The sequence below is a fragment of the Globicephala melas genome, chromosome 1 (assembly GCF_963455315.2).
Source record: "Globicephala melas chromosome 1, mGloMel1.2, whole genome shotgun sequence".
Classification (NCBI taxonomy): domain Eukaryota; kingdom Metazoa; phylum Chordata; class Mammalia; order Artiodactyla; family Delphinidae; genus Globicephala; species Globicephala melas.
The window spans coordinates 33,236,258-33,260,824 of NC_083314.1; the positions used below are offsets into that span (position 1 = coordinate 33,236,258).

At 52.6% G+C, this 24,567-nt stretch overlaps 1 protein-coding gene across 6 annotated transcripts in view; it reads right to left on the bottom strand.

Moving 5' to 3' along the window:
- The window catches only part of PIK3C2B (phosphatidylinositol-4-phosphate 3-kinase catalytic subunit type 2 beta), a 61,672-nt gene that overhangs the window by 12,080 nt on the left and 25,025 nt on the right, over nucleotides 1-24,567 (bottom strand). For 2 of the 6 annotated variants that reach the window (XR_009560456.1, XM_060290825.1), the window contains exons 4-25: nucleotides 23,976-24,130; nucleotides 23,640-23,760; nucleotides 20,615-20,726; nucleotides 20,384-20,463; nucleotides 19,939-20,002; nucleotides 18,318-18,464; nucleotides 17,643-17,676; nucleotides 16,623-16,818; nucleotides 15,409-15,531; nucleotides 11,804-11,971; nucleotides 11,132-11,243; nucleotides 10,106-10,168; nucleotides 9,839-9,981; nucleotides 9,359-9,430; nucleotides 8,349-8,537; nucleotides 7,109-7,202; nucleotides 6,877-6,971; nucleotides 6,237-6,417; nucleotides 5,348-5,455; nucleotides 4,611-4,703; nucleotides 3,673-3,802; nucleotides 2,705-2,841 (exon numbers count right to left, since the gene is read on the bottom strand). Coding sequence is in view for 5 of the 6 variants with exons in the window: in XM_060290825.1 (XP_060146808.1) it covers nucleotides 2,705-2,841; nucleotides 3,673-3,802; nucleotides 4,611-4,703; nucleotides 5,348-5,455; nucleotides 6,237-6,417; nucleotides 6,877-6,971; nucleotides 7,109-7,202; nucleotides 8,349-8,537; nucleotides 9,359-9,430; nucleotides 9,839-9,981; nucleotides 10,106-10,168; nucleotides 11,132-11,243; nucleotides 11,804-11,971; nucleotides 15,409-15,531; nucleotides 16,623-16,818; nucleotides 17,643-17,676; nucleotides 18,318-18,464; nucleotides 19,939-20,002; nucleotides 20,384-20,463; nucleotides 20,615-20,726; nucleotides 23,640-23,760; nucleotides 23,976-24,130 (2,617 nt within the window). In the remaining variant the exon portion in view is untranslated. Of the gene's footprint in view, nucleotides 1-2,704; nucleotides 2,842-3,672; nucleotides 3,803-4,610; nucleotides 4,704-5,347; nucleotides 5,456-6,236; nucleotides 6,418-6,876; nucleotides 6,972-7,108; nucleotides 7,203-8,348; nucleotides 8,538-9,358; nucleotides 9,431-9,838; nucleotides 9,982-10,105; nucleotides 10,169-11,131; nucleotides 11,244-11,803; nucleotides 11,972-15,408; nucleotides 15,532-16,622; nucleotides 16,819-17,642; nucleotides 17,677-18,317; nucleotides 18,465-19,938; nucleotides 20,003-20,383; nucleotides 20,464-20,614; nucleotides 20,727-23,639; nucleotides 23,761-23,975; nucleotides 24,168-24,567 lie in introns of all 6 variants that reach the window. The other 4 variants (XM_060290983.1, XM_060290872.1, XM_060290916.1 and 1 more) reach the window with 4 other exon arrangements.

The window sequence follows — 24,567 nt, forward strand, 5'->3', positions numbered from 1 at the left end:
GCGGCTGGCCCGTGAGCCATGGCCGCTGAGCCTGCGCGTCCGGAGCCTGTGCTCCGCAACGGGAGAGGCCACAACAGTGAGAGGCCCGCCTACTGCAAAAAAACCAAAAAAAAAACCCCCAAAATAAACTAGCTACACACAGAAATCCCCTGGCTACTTGTTAAATTAAACCAGCTGACTAATCGCTAGGAAGTTAAGAATAGAAAGTTTGTAAAGAAATCACAGAATGTACCTTCTGGAAGAAAGAGATGATTTCTATGATAGGGAAATATATAATTGAAAAGAAACCACTCAATAAGTATAACCCATCAACTCCCAGTCTTGACCATCTCCATCAACCTGTCTTCATGTCACAGATGTTCCTTCTACCTGAAAGGCATCCTATTTTGACTTACAAAGCAGCTATATGCCTGTACTCTGCCACAGAGTAAGTAACTAAAGTCTCATCACCTAAGTTACGCAGGGTGTTGGCTGCTTACTGGCAGGAAGTCTCACTGGATAAAGAGAGCTCTCCTGATTTAAGGGGTTTCACTTATAGGATGGAGGTACTTTGGTTTGCTGAGTAGGTGGCCAAGAGACAAGTATCTCTAGTTCTTTCCTCCTGGAAGGCACCATAAGAAACTACCAGCATCATTCTAACAGAAAGACTAGAAGAGCTGAGAGCTATTTTTGAAAGACTGATATTAAACATTGAGACACTGAGTTAGTTTCTCTCTGTGTGTATTCTTTTTTTTTTTTTTTGTGCGGTACGCGGGCCTCTCACTGCGGTGGCCTCTCCTGTTGCAGAGCACAGGCTCCGGACGCGCAGGCTCAGCGGCCATGGCTCACGGGCCCAGCTGCTCCGCAGCATGTGGGATCCTCCCAGACCGGGGCACGAACCCGCGTCCCCTGCATCGGCAGGCGGACTCTCAACCACTGCGCCACCAGGGAAGCCCTCTGTGTGTATTCTTGTTGTACAAGCTTTTATAATATTTATTATGACTCTTTATTATACTGGCAAGGAGTAATCATAATTCCAGCACCAAGCACAGTGCTTCTGTATGGTGGCTGCTTAATACCTGAAAAATACATGTTAGTATAAATAGTATATAGGGTTGAGGGAGGGAGGAAACAATATCACTCCTTTCCAAGGGTAGAGGACCTTAACATTTACAACATACAGAGGATGGGTTTTGAGGGATGGGAAAGGGAAGAAAGGGCTTTCCAGGCAAAGGAAATACTATTGTCTAAAGGTATTGAAGAAATGCAAGTAGCTCCCTAAACTACAGCATAAATTATCATAAGATGGGGAGGTGCAGTGGATGAGACCACAGGGGCAGGCAGGGCTGGATTACAAAAGGCCTTGCGGCAATGTTGTGGATGACGGACTCATCTTTTAGGACACAGGGAGCCTTTGAAGAACTGAGAGCAAAGGAGTGACATGAGCAGTTTGCACCTTATTTTAAAAGACTCTGAAATCAAGCAGAGGATGGTAATGGAAGGAGGAGAGGCAGTCCAGTAGTTCAGGGGACAGAAAGCAAATGGCTTTAAGAAATGGTAAGAAGAGGACAGATTCAAGAGACATCTGGGGAACACGGCTTGGTAAAGCAGAGGAGAGGCAGAAGGAAACATCAAGAAGACTCATGGCTCTGTCTTGGGTGACTGCACAGAGAGAGTCAAACCGTCCAGGAAACACAAAAAGCAGGTTTCAAGAGGACAAGGAGAGACAGAAAGCTCGGTTTTGCCTATACTGAGTTTGACATACAGGTGAAACACAAGAGGAGAGGTCCAGCAATCGGGAGGTGAGAGAGGGGAGAGGGAATGGCTTTGGAAGTCATCAGCAAGTGGGTGGTGAAGTAATAAGAGATGATGAGCTGGCACGAGAAGAGTACAAAGAGCACAGCAGGCCAGGAATTAAACCCTGGGGAATGCAAACATTTAAGGCCTCAGAAGATCATCTAATTACATGTTCACTAAACAACATTCTGATTATAATTTGGCTGCCCACGTAGGTTCTCCTTCAGGGATAAAAGCCATTGATCAATATAAGTTAGTATATGGATCGCTTCTGGTTTATGGCCATTCTCTTATGAGCTTGGTTATTATGATTTATTCTCTCCCCTAAACTTAATTAACCCAGAGGCAAAAGCCATGAAGCTGTGGACCAGCCCCAGAACACAGCAGGTCACCAAGGCCCTACCACCCAGTACAGCCCTGCCTGAGGAAGGTCAGCTACCTTTTCTATCATCTCTGTCTCATATCTATCCTCAATCCTGGCTTCCGGTTTCATGCTTGTCACAAACCAGCTCCATAACTGGGAACAAATGAGTGAGTCTTAATTCACATCTGTGAAAAGAAGAGTTGGATAAAATGATCTCTGAAGTCTCTTCCAACTCTTGTTCTGCAAAGCACCACTGGACTCCTCGCAGGACACAGGAGGACCTGAATAGGATCGTGACTAAGAGGGTCCCCTCCTCCAAACTCAATCTGCCAGCGGAACTCAGCGAAGGCTTCCCAGTTGGATACCAGGGGATGTTCTTGGTCAGCTTACAAAAGTCACTTGACCCACCTCTAGACATCTGGGGGCACCAGTCAACCAAGAGTGTTTCTCTCCTCCCAGTACAGCTGAGCTGTCTTCTCTGTGCATGTGTGGGCCTTGTGGGAACACGGTGTGCCAGAGTCACGCACATCCCACCCCAGCTTCACCCCCACGCTTCAATCCTACCTTCTCGTACTCGTCCTCCCCAGGGTTGTGCTTCTGCAGCCAGTCGGCTAGGGGCCGGTCCTTGAAGGAGCCGGTCACCCCGTGCTCCACCTGGATCTTGCGCAGGGTCTCAGAGTTGGGGATCATCTCTACCATCCCTGTGAGGGGAGACATCAAGTCATTCTCCAGAGCAGAGACAAGGCGTCTGTCAGGAGAGGACTCCAAGAGCTTTGCTGGATGCTTCCCTACAAATAAAGCTCTAGGGCATTTGGACAAAGTCTGGTAATAAAGGGAAAGATCCTTCCCCTGGTTTCATACTCCATGCTGTGACTCCTTGGTCCCCCCAGCTCACAGCCATGATCCTTTTCTGTTTTAACTTTTACTATGGGATTTTCAAATACATATAAGAATAAAGAAATGGTATCATGAACTCACACAAGACCAGTTTCAAAAATTATCAACACTTTGCTAATCTTGTTTCATCTATTTCACTCACCCAGCCCTGCTTCCCCCTCTTCTCTTCCACCCTCCCCCTACCCCATTCACGGCTGGAGTATTTTTAAGTAAATCCCATACATGTCACTTCACTCATAAGTATTTCAAGTATAACTGGCAAGGACACAACCACCATGCCATTATCACATCCAAAAATTCAACGACCATTCTTTGATCTGATCTAACCCAGTCTACGTGCAAGTTTCCCCCAACTGTGTCCAAAAGTATCTGTTTACAGTTGGTTTGTTAGAATTGGGATCCAAAGTCTACACGGTTTGCTTGGTTATGTCTCCAAGCCTGCTTTATTTTATAATAGTCTCTCTCCTCTGCCTTCTTTTTTTAATGTCATTCCACAGCTTCTAATGGGATAATCTTGCCCTTTTCATTTTTCTGGAGAAGCACACAGTTCTCGTCAGGGAATGGCAAAAGGGCAGTAAGCAAGAATGCCCCCCACGCCAGCTGCCCAGTCAGCGCCCCGCCCACTCCCTACTGACCTCTCCCACGGCCAGTGGAGAAGCAGCGGAAGAGGACCATGCGCATGTCCAGCCCCTCCTGGACCCAGATCTTGCTCATGATGCGAATCATCTGCAGGGTCAGCATGTCCTGGCGAAGGTCGTCCCCACACTGGATGAAGGAAGACAGTGACCGGAACCACCTTCCCCACTTCCCCCAGCTCCCAGATCTCCCAGGAGGGCAACCTTGGCCCAGACTAGTGACCAGGGACTGCTCAGTGCTCCCACGTCACACTCAGACCTGCTCACACCAGGTCAAACACCAGAGATGGGCCAGGAACCACATCTTGCCCATGTGGTGTTCCAGCTCTTCCCCCAACCCCACGTCCCCATTTGCACTGAAGTCAGGGTCCTCTTCTTCATGCAGCCTTCCTGACCATCAAAGCCTTAAAACTTGGATTTGGAACTTACACACAACAAATATATGTCACTAAGTCACGCACGCCTTTCATTCCCCCCACTGGATTGTCCGCTCTGAGACTATCCTTTATTCCTCAGAATCATGGATGTACCAGTTAGAGGGACCTTAAGATTCATCTAAGTCCAACCTGCACCTGACTTATGAATTTCCTCTTCAGCACACCTGCCATAGTCATTCAGCTTGAATACTCCAGGGACAGCCAGGTCAGCACCTTATCCATTCCACTGCTGAGGTAGCTCTGCCTTCTAGAAAGCGCTTCTGACATTGAGCTGTCAGTTACCTCCTTACACATCCCAACACTGTTCCTAGCCCTCTGGGGCCACACACAATTCATCTATTTCCTTTTTCACCCGATAGTCTTTCACGCACTAAAATGGCAGCATGAGTGTGGCCCAGCAGGAAGAGAATGGCCCCGAGGCTGCTTCTGCCACCCTTGGATTCCCACCTCTCCTTCTCTCTACCATCTATATCCCACTAGGCTTGAGAGAAGCGTCCTCACCTTGAAGATGACACGGATGTTCTCGCCCAGCGGATCCACATTTTGGAAGGAGAGCTTGAGGGGGACTGCATTGGAGTTGAAGTAGGAACAGTCCTGCCACAGTAGAGAGGGTAGTGATGAGGGTCAGGGTGGCCCAGGCCCAGGAAGGAAAACGGCCTCTCCAACTCTCCACCAGCTGCTGTTCATTGTTTCTTCCAGATTTCTGCAGAGCCCACATTCCTTCCCTCCCTCCCTACCGCCATCACCCTGGTTCAGTTTGTTATGACTTCAGCTCCTGCACCTGGTCTCTCTCACCCCTTCAGTTCACTCCACACACAACTTACTAGTTGTGTGACTTCTGGCAAGTCGTATGTCCCACCTATAACTCAGTTTACTCCTCTGTAAAATGGGGCTCACAACAGTACCGACTTCCTAAGAGTCGTGAGGATGAAATGTGATAACCAAGGGAAAGCACTTAGAACAGTGCCAGGCACAGAGTGCGTGCTCGATGAATGACAGGTGGGAGCGTCACCAGCCTGGACTTCAACCCCGACACCATCAGCAGAGGCACTTACCCAGCCCCCAACCCAATTCCTCCACCCCGCAGAGCTGTCAGGTAAAAGTCCATACACGTTAGCGTTGGCAAGAGGCCCCACATATGCCTTTCTTCCTCATCTCTCTCAGTAACCAGGTCAGTGAGGACCTGGCTTCCACTGAGCCCTCCCCACTCCAAGACCCCAAACCCACCAGTCACTCACCCTGGGCACGATGCCCTTAACCAGCAGACTGGGGCTAAGCGGCAGGCGGCAGGAGCCATTGAGGGCAAAAAACTGCCCCACCTCCTCCAGGCCCGTGCGGAGAATCCCCTGGTGGGGAAAGGAGAGCAGGGGTGATGTGAGGGGCCCATAAGCTCCACTCAGAGCCAGGCCTCTCCCAGGGGCAGGTGCCAGTAGTGGTTGGCATGGAAACAGTCACCAGAGAGATGTGGACAACCTCCTGGAGACGGTGAAGAAGGAAGACTGCCCCACCCACACCACAGCCGGGGCCACAGTCCAAACACCTATAGAGACTGGGTGGATGACAGAAGAGCTTAAAGCAGCCCACGGTGAACTGAGAGGGTGGGCTACAGGTCAACGAGGAGTTGCCACTTGGGCCGTTGCCAAAAAAGCCAATCATCTAGACTTCACAATCTCCCAATTTTTAAATGTTAGCAACCAGGATCACTAATACTTGACTAATACAACCCCTTTGTGCAAACAGATAAAGGTGCCCCCTCTGGGTGGTAGCAGCCCTGAGCCGTGGCTTACAGCACAGTGAACAAAGTATGACTGAATTTTAGCTTTCACTTGCCCCCTCTGGCTGGGTGCTCTTGTGCAGTGAACAACTTACACAACTGGGCTTAGCCTTTAAGGTAAACAGTTAAATAAAAATTTTAATACTTCGCAAGCCAAAGAGAACACATTCCGTGGGCTGTATCCAGCTTGCAGACTGTCAGTTTGTAGCCTGTAGGTTAGGGAGTCACCTCTTTCCAGCCCCTCACCAGAGATGGTCAAGTGCCACCCTGCTGGTCAGGATGCCTAAGAAGTTAACGACTGGCTGCAGAGGCCCAGAACCGGAAATGGGGAGAGGCAGCCTCACCCCACTCACCGGCCGTGCAGACGGGGCAGCCTCCCGGACCTGCTGGGCCAGCTTGGCCAGGGTACTGACAAGCCAGCACTGGCGGTTAAACTCCTCTCTCAGCCCCTTGCCACAGCAACACAGCAAGGCTGCCAGCAGATACTGGTAGCGGATGCTGAACTGAGAGTCCTTGAGGCCGTCTTTCAGCAACCTACCAGGCAAAGGGAGGGGGGAAGTCAGAACACTCAAAGGATAACAGGCAAGGGGGGGTGGGGAGTGGTCAGACCCAGCTCCAGCTCCCTGGAGAACCCACCCCAAACTTGGGAAGGAAAACAGGCTCTGGATGCAGAACTTATACAGAGGCGTTCGGCCACACCTCAGTCTGCCCATGCTGTCTTTAAATAGGGCTCAAAGTCCTTCTGCATCTGGTTTCTCCTTGTATTTCTGCCGTGCATGGGTGCAGGGGAGGGCCAGGGATGATCCCCACTGCGCTGACGTGCGGGTGAGCTGAGATCCCCCCGAGGAAAAGGTCCTGGCCCAAGGCCACCTGGTAAGTCAGACACATACTGCAACCCAGATGGCTCAGCTCCCCACCCTTGCAGGCTTAGAGTAAAACACCCCCAAGTGAAGGAGGTGTGTCCATCTCTCCTCTTTCTGCACACAGTTTTACCAGAAGAAGTAGTGAGTCACTCTCAAGTCAGAGACAGCTCGTTTCAGGAGGAAGCGCACCAAGGGGCTGTCCAGGTAGCACTCATACTTTAAGGCCTGTGTAGGAGAGAGGGAACAGGAGGCTTTGTTGACTGCCTGTAATCTACACCAACTGCTATCCCTGCAGGATGCAGTCTGTCTTGGGGTCCTGGGGGTGGGACCATCAGAACTGGAGGGAAGGCCAGCTCACCCACCTGCACGAGCTGGGGCAAGTAGTCCAACAGCTCAGCATCAGAGAGGGAGCCAATCCACTGAACAGCCATACGGCGCACCTCCTGGTCTGGGAACCTGCAAAATAGAGCCCAGGACCCTGACAATGCAGCCACAGGGTCTAAGGCATAGGAGTGAGGAAGCACCCTCACCCCTGGGCCTCAGAGCCATGGGTGAAGAAATGGCAATGACTCCCAGAACCTGCCAAAGCCACTAGAAGAGTCCTAAGCACCTTTTCCGGATTGCAACCCTTGAGAGTGGCCCTGGCCCATGGTCAGAGTCAGCCTTGGGCCATGGAAGCCACTCTCACTCTCTGTATGAGTTAAGAAAATGGGATAAAGTCCTCAACCCCACTCCCAAAGATCTCTTCCTTAACTCCCATTGTGCCAGAAATCCCATCATCACAGAGCCCTCGTGAGGGTCAAAGCATTATCGTTTCTTGGTACCATCCTTTTAATGCAAAGCTTGCCAGGCAAATAACAGAGATCATGAAATTATATATAAGCCAGTACACCTAGCCAGAATTAATTTAGCAGAGAGTAGCAAAACCTTTGCCTCAAAGAGTCCTGAAGGCAAAATACATGCATCAGGTACATTTTAATTACTAAGAGTGGAAGAAAATAAACCATTCTAGGGGTTTGAGACTGGGAGCCTGTGTCCCCAGAGGAACGAAGGAAGAGAGGACTGTAAGAGCAGAACTAAGTGATAAGGTTTGGGTTACACAGGTGTGTGCATATGTTAAATCTCAGCAAATGTACACATAAGGCTTGGGCATTTACTTACATGTAAATTTTGTCTCAAAAGAAAACAACATAAACAAACATTGAGCTGTAGTTAATGTTATGGTTGCTAAAGTATTTAGGAAGGAGTTATGATGCCTCAATTTACTTCAAAATGCATTAAAGAATAAGATGTATTGATGGACAGTATATACATAATAAAGCAAATATAACAAATGTGAATGGTTAGAATTTAGGTGGTGGGAATATGGATGTTCACTATTAAATTCTCAGTTTTGTTGTATGTTTGAAAAATGTTCATAATATAACATGGGGGGTGGGGGTGGAATAAAATAAAGAAAGGGAAAAGGAGAAGTGGAAAAGCCCTGAATTTCCACGCCCACTTGACCATTCTCCCCAGAGCTGGCCAGGTCAGTGATGGGCAGTGCCAAGCCCTGGCTTCTGGAAGGACACGTGGTCAGGAAAGGTAGGTGTTACAACTCACGTGGCATGCAGGAGCCCCAGGGCATCCTGGTGGTTCATGTGGGTCCACTGCTTCAGGAGAGCGTAGATGTCGGGCAGGCAAGCCCACTCCCAGCTGGGGGCGCTAGCGAGCACCAGGGGGAGTGAGCTCACCTCCGAGTGGCAATAATACCGCTTCTCCCACAGGCTCTTTTTGTCCGCATCAGTGAGCCTGGGGGTGGAAGTGGTAGGGGGAGGTGAGAGAGACAGCAGAGTCAGCCAGAGGGTAAGGTACTCACGCTCCAAGAGAATGCGACACACTCCAGTTCAGTAGTTGCCAGACTTCGCTGCATGTTACAATCACCTGAGGAGCTTTATAAACGCCTCTTGTCCAGGCTACACCCAAAACCAATTAAGTCAGAATGTCTGGGGAAGGCAGGCATCGGTAATTTTAAAAATATCCCTAAGTGACTGCAATGTGTGAAGCGAACTCTGGGAGCCAGGGTCCAAATGGCATCTTTGATCCTTGACTCAGGGACATCTCACACCAAGGCAGCATGCAGGGGCCAAGGGCACCGAATTCGCGACCCCTCCTGAGGATGCCCTTCGGGCATCACTCCCAAGTAGAGCCACCAGAGGGCAGTGGTCCCCACTGCTCAGGGTCTGGGCAGCTGAGAGGCCTCCTGGGGCTTCCTGGGGCCAGCTGGAGGTTTTATAGGACCTGCAGCTAATTGGGCCTTGCCTGAGATCAGGTGTCTAATGGGAGAAGGGAGCTCAGGGGCTGATGAAGCAAGGGGTCAGCAGAGGAGTGGGGGCAGGGGAGGTCTGCCGTCACTCGGTGATTCTGGCTGCCCTGGGTGAGACACGAGGGAGAGAGATGAGCCCCATCTCTCTCATTTCCCCCAACCGCCACATGCAAGGGCCATGCAGGAGCCAGAGAGGTATAGGAGAGAGCAGGCCAGGGAGGAGCCCAGATCCCACCAGCTCCTCCAGCCTCTTCAACCCTGGTGAGACAGGCAGCCCCAAGGATGAGATCAGCTTGGACTCGCTTACCCCTGACAGCTGCCAGCTTGCCTTGACACCTGATCCTTTTTGGAAAGTGACAGGGCCAGAGAAATGCAAAGGCTGTGGGTGTGGAAGGGGCAGGAGGTGGGGGCAGGGTGGTAAGCATAACGCCCAGCTGCCCCAATGGACAGCAAATAGTACACAGCTTATCTGGGGGTGGGGCAAAGCTCTGGTCCTCTTGGCAAGCTGATTCTGGGCCAAGTCCCCATCGTGGGGATGGGTGTTCCCAGATCTAACATCCTGACTGTGAGCTCTCCACTTTGCCTAAGGTCAGCTCATGAAAAACGTCTGGGGGCTGCAGAGCCCTCTCTCCACCACTTCCTGCCTAGGCGGCAGTGCCCACCCTATCCCACCTCGACTCCCAAAGCAGGAGGACAGGGACCTGCTGGGAGGTAAGAGAAGGTCAGTTAGAACTCGAGAGACTTAGTAGAGGCCCGAGTCACACATGGGGGTTGCCCTGGGCCTCACCAGTACAGGGACTCCTTCTGCATGATGTTTTTAAGCACGTGTTGGTCTTCCTCCCGGAGGCTGCCAAACTCATAGCGGGGGCTGAACTTGTCTCCAGCGGGGCTGGTGAACTTGATGTCGAAGGCTGAGGTGGGAAAGTCAATCTGGGAGATGACATCAGGGAAGTGAGGAGAGAGAACAGGAAGCTGGGTGGGGCTGCCACCTACCTGGGTCTCCAGCTCTTCTTTTACCCACCAGCCTTCCTGCCTCCCTTCCTCCCTCCCTTACCCTCAGATTCTTTGTCTGTAAAATAACCTTGTTGGACTTGGTGATCGCTAAAGTCCCTTCCAGCTATAACTTCCAGCGAAAAATGAGAAGGAAACAGAGAGAGAGAAAGAAAAACGGTCAAGTGAGGAAGAGGTTGGGCTGAGATGCATCTAGGTGAGGGGACTGGCCCCAGGCCAAACTCTGAACAGAAGCGTCATTAGGCTGAGCCACTGGGAGCCTCACGCCGAGGTTGGGGAGCCTTCAGTGTGGTCTTGGAGGGCACTACTGCCTGATGGAAAGTGGGACCACATGCCAGGTGAGAGCTCTGCCAACTCTGAAGCCTGCAACGCTGGGTTCCCTTGCTCTCTGCTGCCATGTTCATCCTTCTGAAATGGATGTCAGAGCTCAGGGAGCCAGTCCTCAAAGGGAGTTCCAGATTCTTTCATTCAAGAAATGTTTATTGAACCCTAATATGTACCGAACATTGTTCTGGGCCCTGGGCACAGAGTAGCAAATAAGACAGATAAAAACGCCTGCCTCTTGGAGCTTTCATTCTGTATCCACTTTGATATTCCATATTCCGTACCAAAGCATCTCATGACCACAAGAAAAGGAACCAGAAACGGTAACTAGACCTTGGACTTGACCAGCTCCTCCTCCTGTCCCCAGAGAATGGGTCCACCCCACTAGAGCACTGAGTGGCTGTGGGGAGGGCTTCCCCATGGGCCCCAAGAGGGGATGGCTCAGATTAGTAATATTAGGGTTCAATATAAGGAACTCTGAAGAGCTGAGCCCTGGTTGGCAAGGGTCTCAGACCCTGCCTTCAGGCTCCTTGAAATCAGCTAACCTCAAGGAGACGGGACATAGCTTCCGTAGAACTTGCCCTCCCACTCCGGGTCTAACCATGTTCACCTAGTTGCTTCAGTCTCATCATCCCACGCGCAAAGTTCCGCACTTTCTCCTACTGCCCCAGCCCAAACCTCAAAGGGAAAACATGGAGCCAACTCTGGAGTGGTCCTGATGGGTCGGTGGGAGGGAGAGGCTCACCTGCAGGATGACACTATCTGGCTGATGGAAATTAGGTGCACTCCAACGGGTACTGGGGCTTTCCTGTGTTGCTGGCCATAAGCCCAGAAGCTTCCGGCCACAGGTCAGGACTCTAAGGAGGATGGAAGGTGGGATAAGCCAACAAACCCAGTCGCTAAGGAGATGGTTCTCCTCCCGCTCTCCCTATCCAAAACTCTGTCTTTTCTGCTTGAAGCCACTGCCCAACTCCTCTCTCTCATTCTCCCCCACAGACCACGACCTTCTCTTTCTTCCAAGTCCTACAAAAACCCACCCCCTCCAGGAAGCCTTCCTAAACTAACCACACCCTCCCTGGTCTGGGTGACCTGGTGGCAGGGATGCCTTCATGACGTAGAGAGCTGGACTGGATGACCTCTAAGGTCCTTCCAATGACAAGACCAGATGACGCTGCCTGAGCATGCATGTCCATGCCCCTTCCCACCAGTCCTGCCCAGTAGCTCTTGATTACATTAACTGTGCTGGCCACCAGTCCTGTGCCTTGGTCCTCTCCACCAGGGCTGGGACCCTCTGGACTCTGCCGGTGAGCCCCACCTGGCCAACCTGCCCAAGGGGCATTGGCCCATGCAGCGGCCAGGCCTCTCTCTCCCTATCCCCTCCTCCCTGCCAAGGCCAAGCTGCCCTGGGCCCACATACTGCCTGAAGTTGAAGAGCGGAGCAGTGACCCAGCCCAGGGCTTCGGGCACCCGCCGCTGCTTATTGGACTCCGAGGAACTCCCGGGTGGGGGGATGGGCAGAGCATAGAGAGTGGCACACAGCAGGGTCTCCCGAGGCAACCGGTTCACCTGCACAGGGAAGCAGATCCTAGGGAGGACAGGAAACCAAATCAGGAAGCGGCACCCCTGTGGCTTCCAGGGCCAGGTGGCCCAGGAAGTCAAGATGAGGCTGAGAACTTGGCCTCCCGATATGCTCCCTGGGTAAGCCTTCCTGCAGAACCAGGACAGATCCCAAACTGCAGGCAAAACCTCCACTCGATGCCTGCAGGAGCACAGTCTATATGTCTTTGCAGCCTCTTGGCAGAGTAAGACAAACATCCTCTGATTTTGAGGCTACCCACAGTGACCAGACAGAACTCACTTGGCCAGGGCCACCTAGAGTTCAGGTGTCTACATGCCCCATACCGTCAGCCATACTCCTTCCCTTGCTTTAGGATTTCTGCAGAGTCACCGAGAAGCTGCTCCTTTTGACAATCCTTCTCCACTGAACAATCCCCAACCCTCCCCCACCTCTTTCGGTTGAGAGCAGCCTGGAAGCGGCAGCATGATCTCCGCCTTCAGCGCACCCTCCCCCACGGCCCTCCCACCTGTCTGTCCTCCCGTGTCCCCTTCTTCTCCTAACCCACTGGACGCAAATAGTTTGTTCTCACCCCGAAACATTTTCAAAGCCAAAGGGATAAAAAGAAGGGGCTCCTCTGAGTCCCTGGGTGGTGAGAAAGCAAACTGGCGGGGCCCAAAGAACTGACACTGAAGCCCTTGCCAGCACCCAAGCCCAGATAGTCTCTCCCGTGCTCCCACGCCTGAATCACACCCGGCTACTCCCTCCAAGTTCAGGATAAGGACCTGGGGTGGGGTGGGTGGAGAGGGGAGGGGAGCTGTGGGAAGAGGGAGGACCCACATTACCTTTCGGGGCAGCTGTCCCTGGGAAAAGTCCATACTGTCACACCCTTCTGGCCAGCCCAGGGCCCAGCAGCTTTTATGCCAGAGGGCACAGAGGCGGGGCGGCCACCCCCAAGGTTAGCAGTTTCATGATGAAGCAGCTTCCCTCCACCGCTGCCCCTCACTCCTCCAGGGGAATCTCCACGTAAGTGAGGCACTCTCTCCTTCCCGCCAGACTGGCAGGGCCCTGCTCTGTCCCAGCTGCCTCTACCATGGGGGCCCACAGCTATAATTAGGACCCCGCCAGCAGCCAGCGTGCACGCCAGGCCAGGGCTTGGCTACGGTGGCAGAGCGAGGCTGCTGGGCCTATTTTGAGAGTTAGCTGACCCCATGCTGCTACAGTGAGGGAGACAATCAGCTGACCCCACAGCAAAGAGGAAACGGAGCTGGCCCTGATCCCTTTCTTTTCACCCAAGAAGCGGCTTCCAGCTGGGCATCCAGAGGAAAGGAGAGTGAGGAACCTTTCTAGCTGAAACCATAATGGCTAGAACCAACCAAGGGCCCCTTCTCCTCAGCCCTTGGGTATAGCTGGTATTCTAAAACCTCCCCCATGGACCTTCACCTGGGGTGAGTCAGGACAACCGGTAGGTTAGCTGTAGCCCTGAACTTCCTCCCTTCTGCAACCCATTCCTCAACAGTGCATCACAGGGGCTGACTCCTCCGGGCACCATTCCTGGGATGTGCCGGTTCCAGTCCTGGTTCTGCCTCTCACAACCTTGGGCAACTACTCACACCTCTGCGCCTCAGCTTCCTCATCAGTGAAAAGGGGAACATGGCTTCACTTGTGTGATGTGTGTATATACTGGGTGCTTTTTGCTATGTGACACTGTGGTTACTGCACTGGAACGGAGCTATATACATTTAGTACTTTCATGCACAAACATCCCCATGTGTCAGTCACTGTGCCAGTCACTTGGAACAGAGAAACCAGAACTGAGAGAGCTCAGAACACAACAAAGATGATAAAGAAGAAAGCATTTATCGTGTACTAGGTACTGTGCCAAGTACTTTACTTGCAGTGTCTCAACTGCTCTCAAACAACCCTATAGGGTAGGCCCTATTACCGTGTCCTTTTTGGGTTGAATGACCTGCCCAAGGTTGCACCTACGGTGAGAAGGAGAGGATGGTGGCACCCAAAGCCTACACTGTACTGCCTCCTCCCACATGCCTTGGTCTTGATCACGAAGGTGCCACGGGGCATCTGGAGGGGCAGCGCTGACATGACACCCTCCACAAGGCTCTAGGAAGGATAGCAGCCCTATGGGATTTGAGGCGGAGATTCAGACAGGGAGTAGAATGAGACCACAGAGCAGGCAGCTTGAGGTGGGACATGCTGGGCTGCTTCCACACCTCTGATACTCCGTGGGGAAAGGGTCTAAGGCTTATTGTGAGGTCTGCCTGGGCTGGAGCGCTATAAAGCACGTAGTAATTGAGGCCAGAGAATCCCAAGGGGAAGGTGAAATTCGGGAGCCGTTTAATGTAGCCATCCTCAGCCTCCAAGGAGTCTCTCCTGCTCTGGTGATTGTTTAATTAAAGGACTTCATTTATACCTTTATTGCTCTAAGAATCATAAACGTGTGAAGACAGGAGAAAAGGTCTGCCTCTCCCGTTGGCCGTCTGTAAAATGGCCCACCTCTCCCCGGATTTCCACAGACTCTCCATCCACCTATTTTGGTATCCTTGGCCTCCCCAAGGACCCTCCTCAATCTCTTTAACCTGCACGCCAAATACTGAATTTGCAGCTCTGCTTTGCACATAAGGACTCAGAGATAAGTCAGTCTGGGAAAGTGAAGCTGCGGGGAGCAAACAAGGTGCTTGCTGACTGTCTGGAGGGAGGATGGAGCAGCACAGAAAAGGCACGAGGCACACAGGCTCCTGCAATGTCACCATCGAGGCACCCTGGCCTCCATTTCCTTCCTGTTTTGCTTGGCTGATGCCTACCTTCCGGACAGCAAATTACTGTTAATAAACGGTGGTTAATACTATCTTGTGCTTGTGTTTTCATGTTTCTATTTATAACCTGTCTTACCTCATTTCCGTGCCACAACTGCCTCTGAGTTAAACAAATGTCCCCATTTTACAGTTTGAGAAACTGAGGCCCAAAGAGGCCAGAGAGAACATACGACTAGAGACAGACCTAGAAATAGAGCCTTATTCCTATAGCTCTAAGCCCATTAGTCTTCCCTCTAGGCAGCCTGCCCTTCCAGATCTATAAGGGAGAAAGAAACCATGGTGCCATCTCCCTCTTCCATGAGAACTTTAGGAAGAAGGGAGAAGATGAGACTCCCTCAGACTAGTTAAACCTTTTAAGGGAGACAAGATCAAAACAATGAATTATTATTAAAACTAATGTTTATATGGTCCTTCATGGTTTACAACAAGCCTTTATGGATACTTCTCATTGGAAACTCATAACAACTTGAGAGGTAGAAATTACACTTGTCCCCATTTAAGATAGGGAAGTGGAGTCTCAAGAGTCTGAATGGCTTGTTTGGTTAGGGTTCGTGACAGAGCCTGGTTTAATCTGGGCATTCAGGAGGCTGAGAGGGTCTGCAGTGGGCACTGGAGCCTGGCGGGAGGTCTTACTGCTGGTCCCAGATGATGAGGTGGAAGAGGTACTTGGAGAAGTGAACCCTTCGGGTCCGCAGGGGGCTGCACAGCTCCTTGCCGCCATGGCTGAGGGAGCAGGAGAGGTAGAACTCTTCATAGCTACAAGAGAAAGGGCGTAGGTCAGGACACTCAGCTCCCAGACCTCATCGCAGTCACCCAAACTATGCCAAACACCATTTCCCCTGTAAGACTCTTGATCTGTGGGACTGGAACGTGGGGTCAAGGGACAGGACAGCCAAATCGTGTTTGCGGAAGTGTGTTCCGGGAAAAGCAACTGGATCTGGATCTCTCTGCCCAGTTTCAGGTTCCACGCTGAGCCCTCGGTTTTTCTCCCTTCTTTATTGGGAAGCAGCCATGCAGCCTCCTCCTTAGAACCAGCTCCAGCCCATGGGGTGTCCGGGGGCACGCCTGCGCACATGCGCATGCGCAGGTGAGAAGCATGGGGGATGAAAAACGACATATGCTGAAATGAATGCCAACACATGGGAGTCCCTGCAGCTCGTGACAGGTGCCTGACAGAAGAGGTCAGAGAAGGCCCTGGTTTCCCAGGCTGCCTCCTTTGTTCTCCGCCAATCGCCCAGAGGAATACATTAAGTGAGGAACAAAGAGAGAAGGGGAAGGGAGGGGGAGGGGGTCTGGGAAGAGAAGGGCGGGGGGGGGGGGGGGGGGGGGGCGGGGGTCGGGTGGAGCCAAAGGCCTATTCCCCCAGGCCTGGGATGCTGGGGGACCCTGAGAGGAGCTCAGGATTACCAAGTTAATGTCCTCCTCCACCCACCCTTGCAGGCCTAGGGAACTCCAGACAAAGGGTCATCTCCCACCTCCCCGCCCCCTCCCATTGTACATCTGCAGGGGAGTGCAGTCATTGGCCGTGAGGCATGCACTCAGATCTGGGAAGCGGCCATCTGTCGCAGCGTCTCCATCAGCTGGCCTTGGATGGGAGGGGGCAGGGATGCCTAGGCAGCCATCACTGAGAGGGAGTGACGAGATCTGACCACTGCTGCCTTTTCTCTCTCCTCTGGGATGTCCCAGCCCACGTCAGTCTCCCTCTCAGTGGGCTCATCCCCTCAGCCACAGCGCACCATAATGCCACAGATCCTAAATTTAGGACAGTGGGGTCACATGCGGACAGGAAAAGCCACCTGAAGTCTAACTCAGCTTGCTCCCTATAGGCCATTCAGCCCAGTGCTCACCTGGTAGCCCAGATGATGGGGATGCGGTGGGTGGCATAGACCGTAAAGGCCAGGGGCCCAGAAAAATGGCAGGCCTCCTGGACCAGATCATGCTTGTGGCTCCCGTGCACCGCTGTCTGGAAGTCTGCATTGAACGTGTTGCAGTACAGCTCCACCAGGTCCAAGATGGCAGCTGTCAGGGCTTCCACAACCTTCTCTGTGAAAGGAAGGGGATAGAAGGAAGAATAGTGAGGCTTCAACAAGCCCCATCTTATTGTCATGGCACTGGCTAAGGTGGGATACCCTAGGACAGTAGTCCCCAAATGCCAGTCACCCATCTGTGATGAAGCAGGAGCACGTCATGAGCTTCTCGTAAAATGACAGATCCTCAGTTTTAAAATTGTCCTTATTTTTACGTATTGCTACTTATTTAGTGTAAAACGTCCTTTCTTTTAGGAAGTAGTGGGAATAATAGTTACCAGTTACTTAAAAGAAGTCATTGCTTAGTAAAATAAAAACTGATAATTCTATGTTGGTCCCCAAAATAATGCTTTTTGGTCCACGAAATCTGAAACATTGGGAATCACTGACCAAGAATCCTAGAGATACGAGCTCTGTAGGGCAACATTCTGCTTGCAAGACTTAAGGGGGAATCCTAGGGAAAAATTCTTTATCACCATCTCCCCAGGCCCCTTCAAAGTTGGAAACGCAGGGGTTAGGAGCTCACAACCTACCCAAGTGAAAGTTTTTCCATCTGGAACCCAGGGCTAACTCTGCCCCACCACGCCTACCCTCACACTTACACCGCCTCATCACCATCTCCCAGGGACACCACAGGAATAACTAGTAAAAATAACTAGAAAACATTTTGTGGAAAGAAATGTGCTCTCCAGCTGCGTCCACGCCTCATATAGGAAAACACATACACACACAGAGGCAGACCTGGACCCATAAATCAAAGGGGCCAGGGAGAAAAAGGAATCTGGGCAGAGACTGCAGTTTTCAGCTGCCCCTTCTGGATGAAGAGAGCAGCTCCCTTACCTCGGTTTTCCCTCACAGCCAAGACGGTGGGATCCTATTGGGGAAAAAGGAGAGGGAGGGGAGCTTCAGGGCCATGGCCTTTTCCGTCACAGCTGGAAGAAGGGCTTTTCACAGCTGTGCTCATCTGGACCAGACTGGACCGAAATTTGAGGAGCAGAGGTTCCCCAGGGAGGATAGAGTAACAGTTTGTACCAGATTCGTGTGATGGGACAGTGAACCAGACCAAGGATAAAATCACCGTGTCCACCCAAATGAAACACGCCAGCCCTCAGGCTACCCCACTACAGATCACAGCACCTATCATGCTGGCTGGCCCCGTCTGCACAGCACACAGCCCCCGCTGCGGAGTCCCAAATCCCCGGCTCGGGGCAGATTTTGGTCTTGCACCCTGCTGGGTACGAAAACTGGCAGGCAGCACCGCAGTGACTGTGAACAAAGCCTCTGCTGGCCTGGGATCCCGGCAGTCAGTCCCGGGGGGAGATCCTAGCCCACTCTCATCCTCAGCAAGAGGTGACAGACTTGGCATCTATCTCCCCAAAACTCTGTGACTGAATGTTCAAACATAAAAGATGGAGGTTGAGAGAAGAGCCTTTTAGTAAGTGGACACCTAGTCACCTGGTTTCCGGGGAATTTTCCTCTCCTCCTTCCCCACGCTAGTGCTCTGGGCCCCGTTACCTTCTGAATTTTAGGCTTCATTCGGGAAGGGCAGGGGGGCAGCTGGTTGAGAGCGTTGGTGATCTCAGGGGTTTCCACAGCGGCTAGGGCGTTGCAGATGGCCTTGACAGACTGGACCACCCTGTCGGCCTTCAGTGGAAAGTCGCCCTGTGGGAGGCGGCACAGTGAGGCTGGTAGGCTAGCACTCAGCCTCCAGCACCCACAGTGTTGAAGGAATGAGCCGGCAGGAGTAGCGGCCCATGACTCTCAGGAGTAACCAGTGGAATCCATGCTTTATTTTCAAACATCCAGCGTTAGTGAACCACACACAGCTCCTGCTGAATTAAAGGAGCCAAGCCCACGTTCCCCAGCGCTTTCAGCCATGCTGCCTGAACTCCTCTTATTCCCAGCCTCCCTCTGTCCGCTACAGTCTGCTTATACTATACAAACACATGCAGGGTCTCCCCCAGAGACATACAGTTTTAATAAAATCAATCCACAGGGACTAGCAGGGGGACCAAAGAGATCACACTGAGGGCCCACTTGCCCACGCAGCCTCATTTCTCCTACTACTGTCAAGAACGTCCAGATGGGTCTCATCTCAGACCATGGCCATGCCCTGCCCTCTGCACTTTGGCTCCTGCAGTTTTCTCATTTGGAATCCCCTTACCTGTCCTACCCTGATTACCTGAGTAAATGCAAATCACAGACCAGCTAAACTCCACCCTCCTTCCCCAAGCCTTCCCTGGACAGTTCCCCTCTCTATCACTCTCCAAGAGCCCCTGATTAACTCATTACCAACCTGTTCTGTCTACTAATAGCTTTACGTTACTATTCCATTTTTCTGGCAGGAACACAAGCTCCCTGAAGGCTAAGACAATTCTTATGCTTCTCCATCCACAGTAGCCATCAACAGAGGGCCAGACTAGTGCAAAAAAAGGTGTTCAGAGAACTCCCCTCTCATCACAGTAAATTTTCAAGCAGAGGCTGCTAGAGAAGGGATTCTGGTAGTCGGTGGAGGGCTGAGCTAGATACAAAGCTGAACTCTCCCAAAAGGATGTGACCACTATAACAGGATCAGTGAGACAGGGATTGTTTTTGAAGGTCACTGTCTGATTTTCTTCAACTTCACGACATGTGGAGCAAATGTTTATTCTCATGGTTTTGAGGCTTAAAACTCCATGTGAATCCACGTAAGGAGAGTCCTGGCCCTTCCCTACCTTTGGGACCCTCTACCTCTGATGGTTTTCCACCTGTGACACCAGCACATCAGAACCTCTCAAATCAGAGGTTCCTGGGCCCTGCTCACAGGACGCACACTCCAGTGCACGCTCAAGTTCAGCAGCAGGGCGACAACTCTATGTCCCTTAGCTTTGAAGATGCCCTACTCCAGAGATAGGATCAGGGCATGGTTCCTGACCTACTTCTACAGAGGAGCACAACCCTTCTATACACACTGGCCAGCTGCCCAAGAGCTGGCAGTCGTGGTTTGCCCATGTGCTAGGGGAATGAAAAAAAGTGCTCTGCTAATAGGTTTTCAGTATCTACTCCAGATCCCCAGTGTGAGCTGATCCCAGGAGGACAGGAGGAGAGGAAGGGAGGAGCGTTGGGCAGCTGGGCCAGCCCCAGAATTTGTACTCACATCAGCCAACAGGAAGGCATCCACCTCATTGTGGTAAGTGTCAAACAGAAGACTCAGGGCCTGCCTGGGGAGTTGGGGACAGGGAAAGGTCATAGAAGATGTCAGAACAGACCCAGTGTACTGGAAGACCCATCCTCTCCCTCCTTCTCCACAGCTCAGGAATCAGACTCTGGCTTAAAGGGGTTCCCACTCTTCCCTTAGGTCCCATGAAGACTGAAGGCCGGCAAGTCCTTTCTAGTTGGCTACCTTCTACCTGGAGAATGTGGCAAAGGACTAGAGGGAAGAGATGTCACATACCCTGAAGTGGGGATCTTCTCCTCTAAGACTCTTGGGCCCCAACACCTGCAAGACCCCCTGGCCCTGGCATAAAGGCAAGCAGGGGTATCTGCTAGGGTCCCCTCACGGTTCGGGCTTGGGCCACATCCGAGATGGTGCCCACTCTCACCTGCTGATGGTCTGCTTGACCGGCCTCTCTTGCAGATGGATGAGGTAGTTCAAGGTGGAGGGGCTCTGGTCATCATTCACCTGTGTAAGAAGTGCCCTATTCAGAGAAGGGTGGTGCCTGTATCACAGCGCAGTGCTACTGCCCCATGTCCGCCCAAGGTATTCCATATCACCCTCTGCCCACTACCTCCCCATCCCCACGCAGCCATCAGCCTCCCCACCACACACGAACCGTCCGGGCCAGGTCACCGCGTACAGCTTTCTGCTCCATCAGCTGTAGCCGAATGTCGATGTCAAACTTTCGACAGTATTGAATATACTCGTGGCTGCCCAGGGCGTGCTTGCTGGTGGGACAGGGGGACAAGGCCATTAGCATTCTGGGGGCTCACTGGGACTTTCAAGGGAAATGCATACCTTAGCCTCAGGGAGAGAGAAACAGGAGGAAGGGGGAGGAAAGGTGAAGGGGGAGTATACCTGTCATGTACCCCTACCTTAGCTCTTAGGAGATGTCATGGTAGAGCTTGGGGAAAGAAACAGAGGTCTGTCTAAAGAAATGCCACCTATTACATTTAACCCTTGGTCTGTACAAACAATGACTTTCCTAGGTATTTATTACCATTATCACTGGTTCACTCTAGGGGCGGGAACTTCTGGAGGGAGTGGAGAACAAAGAGATTTCTCAGGGGCAGTGTTTAAACCCCATCCTCTTGGCTTTGGTACACAGGACACAAAAGAAGCCAGCCTGTGCTCAGGCTTGGGTGTGGAGCTCAATGGGTGACACTATCCCCCCAACACTGTGATCCTAAGTCTCACATCCCCCACCATGACCAACTGGGTGCTGGGACCAACCAACCAAAGCCACCAAGATTCCAGGTCTATCATCCCTAACCCACCAAAGTGCTGCTTCTCACCTCCCTCTGTGGCTCCTGCGATGGTGAATAACAAGGTAAATCTCTACAGACTACCAGCATGCTATTCCCACTGCTCAGGTGAGACCCCCGCCCCACCCCCAAGTTTCAGAGAAGGCGGCTTAGGGAGTCCCTCGGTGATCCAGCCCCTTCCTCCCTCCAGATCACACCTTAGGCAGAAAGGAAGCCGAGGAGAAGGGGCAGGCTGAGTCCCACTTGCAGGCCAGCACTGCAGGCCTGGGCCATGTCCCAGCAGCTGGGTAACAGAAGCCGGAAAGGGACTTCCTTCCTCAGCAGAGCTGGGAATCTAGGCCAGAAATGGAGAGGAAAGGAGCAAAGCATAGGGCTCTGTGCAGAAGCCAGCAGAGGTGCCTGGGCCGGAGGCCAGTCGAGTCCAGCTAGGACGTAAGTGGGTTTTCCACATCCGGAGGCGCCAAGCCTCTGATTTAGACCCCAACCTGCTAAGACTGAGCTGCAGTCAAAACCTGGGGGTGGGAGAGGCTGGGCTGTGGGGTGGGGCTGGTGGGAGTGCCCTGGGAGGAAGGAAGAGTACGTCAGGGGTGGGGGAGGTGGCAGGAAACCCAACCCTCCCCGGGGACTGTCTCAAGGTTCTTATCTGAGAGCAGCCTGCATCCTGGACCCGCCACTCCCCCTCAGCGTCAGCCCCTTTTCTAAGCAAGGGTAGGAAACACAGGGCCTCCTTGGGAGCTAGCAGCTTTCTGGATCCCCCAGAGGGTCCTTTCCACCCCCAACCCAAGGCAGCTATCTTGTGCTCAGGGGTCTGGGCTTTTCTGTTGCGTGGGAGGGAAGAGAAGAGCCTTGGTGGAGGAGGGGGCTCCTGGACCAAGAGTGATGGACACAGGTCCCCCAGGGACTTGCTTGACCTTCTCTGTGGAAGGCCTTCCTCTGTGTGCATTCAAGTTAGAGTGGGAGAGGCATGACCCTAGGACCAACAATCCTTCTCCACCTCGCCTGGAACACTCCACCTGAGTCTTGGCAAGATGTCAGAAGCTGACGGCTTATCTACCCCCTCTGGACTTGGGGGCTCAAGGACTAGGGGGCTGCAAGGGACATGACAGTATCTATCTAAGCCGCATCCTCTCTTTGGACTGGTCCTTCCCTGGGAATATTTACTGATCGCTCATTGGGTGATCCTCATATTTAACCCTTGCTACATTGTACAGAAGAAGCTGAGGGTCAGAGCTCCACAACGAGCAAGTGGCAGCTGGAACCCAAACCAGCTGCGTTGATGTGACCCATTATGCCCCTTGCTCCCTTACAACAGTGGCAGGTGCTCTGCGCCAGGAGCCCCTGAATCTGGGGCCCCCTCTATTCCTCTAGGGGAGAGCGATACACATTTGAACTGTGCTCCCTGGAGGTGTGCCACGTAGGGCCCTGCCCCCTTCTTTTCTCTCAGTTTTCCAGTTGAGGGCACAGAGGCCAGGAAGGGCCCACAATATCCCTAAGGTTAAAGAAACCAGCCAAGAACTGCTCTAGCCATAGATCAACCATCCTTGCATCTAGACCTGCATATAAGAGAAAGAGCAAGTGGTGGCCCTCATCGCGCACCCCTCAGACCTGAGATACCGGCCTCTCCTCCCCCACTCCCAAGATCTGCTTCACCAAGTGGCCAGTAGGCAACTGGAAGCTTAGGGAGGAAAGCAGCTCTCTTTATTTCCTTATCTGCTGGCCTCTGGCTGACTCTACAGCCTGCCACACAGCTGTACCACCTGAGGGGTCCAGTCCCCTTCCCACCACCCCAGCATCCCAGAGTCCCAGGGCAGTGGAAAGGGGATTGCTGCCACTGGATGCAGAGGAGCTGGAGGCGAGCCTTTGGTAAGGAGCATAACCAGCTGCACATGCCAGTGGGGGAAAGGCTTGTCAGCAGGGGAAGGGGGAGGAGAGAGCAACTGGGATTTTTACCGCTAGTTCCACAGGGCACTTCTGCCCAGTCCTCCTCCAGCCCTTGGCCATAAAGACCCCACACATAATCTAGGGCGGGAGAAGCTACCCCACACAGTTCTCCCGCCCCCCCACGCACATCCCTCCACACGCAGAAGTCTGCAAGCAGATACGAGTTAGTCTTTGTCTAATCCCAGTTCCAAGCTCTTTCCACAGCAGATTTGGCCCAGGAAGCCAGCCAACCCCGCTGGAAGACCGAGCTCCTGGGGGAAGTACGACGTGGCTGACAGTATGCCCAGAAAGCAGGAGTCCTGACTGTGGGATTGGCAGGGAGCTGCCAGCCCCAGGCCTCAAGCCCAGCACCACCCCGGTGAAGCCCCCTCAGAAGCCTACTACCTAGAAGGCAGGTGCCACTTCCTGCCCGCTTGTCCCCACCAGTGCACTCACTTCTGCAGGAATTCCTCCAGCCCACAGGGCTTTAGCACGAAGTCACCCACATCGACACCCCTCAGTTCATCATGGGTATAGCACAGGGTCTGGTAGATGAGCAAGTCTACAGTGGAGGAACCTGCAAGGGGAGAGGCAGGGGAAGCAATGAGGGGGGGCACTGGGGCAGGCGGGGTTCATCCCGATCCCGTCCCCCAGAGCCATCAACAACCAGATAAAGCAGGCAAACACACAGTTTGGGGTTGGGAATCGACGGCAAAAGACCCCACACAGTCAAAACACCGTCACCCCTGCCCCACCTTTAGGGATGCTCACACCGACTCCCCACTAACTTACAGTTGCAGGTAAAAGTGAGCGGCTCCCGCAGGCTGTCACACAACACGGTCACCTTCAGGTTAACCTCATCCCCGAGGTGCTCTGGGCTTGGGGTGACAGTGCTCCAGACATACCCAGTGAGGGAGTAGTCTTGGACATCAGAGCCAGATCGGAGGCTGTGCAGGAAGAGAGGGAGAAGGACCGTCGCTGTGCCTTCAGAAGAGAATGGTCAACAAGAGGCCTGCTGGGACCTCCCGTCCTGAGGCCCAAGGACCCCTCCGTCCCCACTCAGCCCGTGGGTCTGTGGGCCAGGATGGGGGCAGTGGGCCAGGATGGGGGCAGTGGGGAAGCAGCTGGGGGAAACCCTGTTCTTGATACATCTGTTACAGTTGCAAAATGTTTCCCAAGCTGAGTTGAACATTAAGGATAGTTTTAAAACCACACAGCTTTCCACGGAAAAATTTTCCACTTCCTTTCTCTTTTAGCCCCAGATAAGATTACACTCTTATCTCCATCTGGGGTGTGTTTGTTCCTAAAGGCAGCTGAGCCTGAAGTGATTGGAACAATTTGACTGTTAGATCGAGGTTTCCTGAATTTTGTCCAAAGTGTGAAA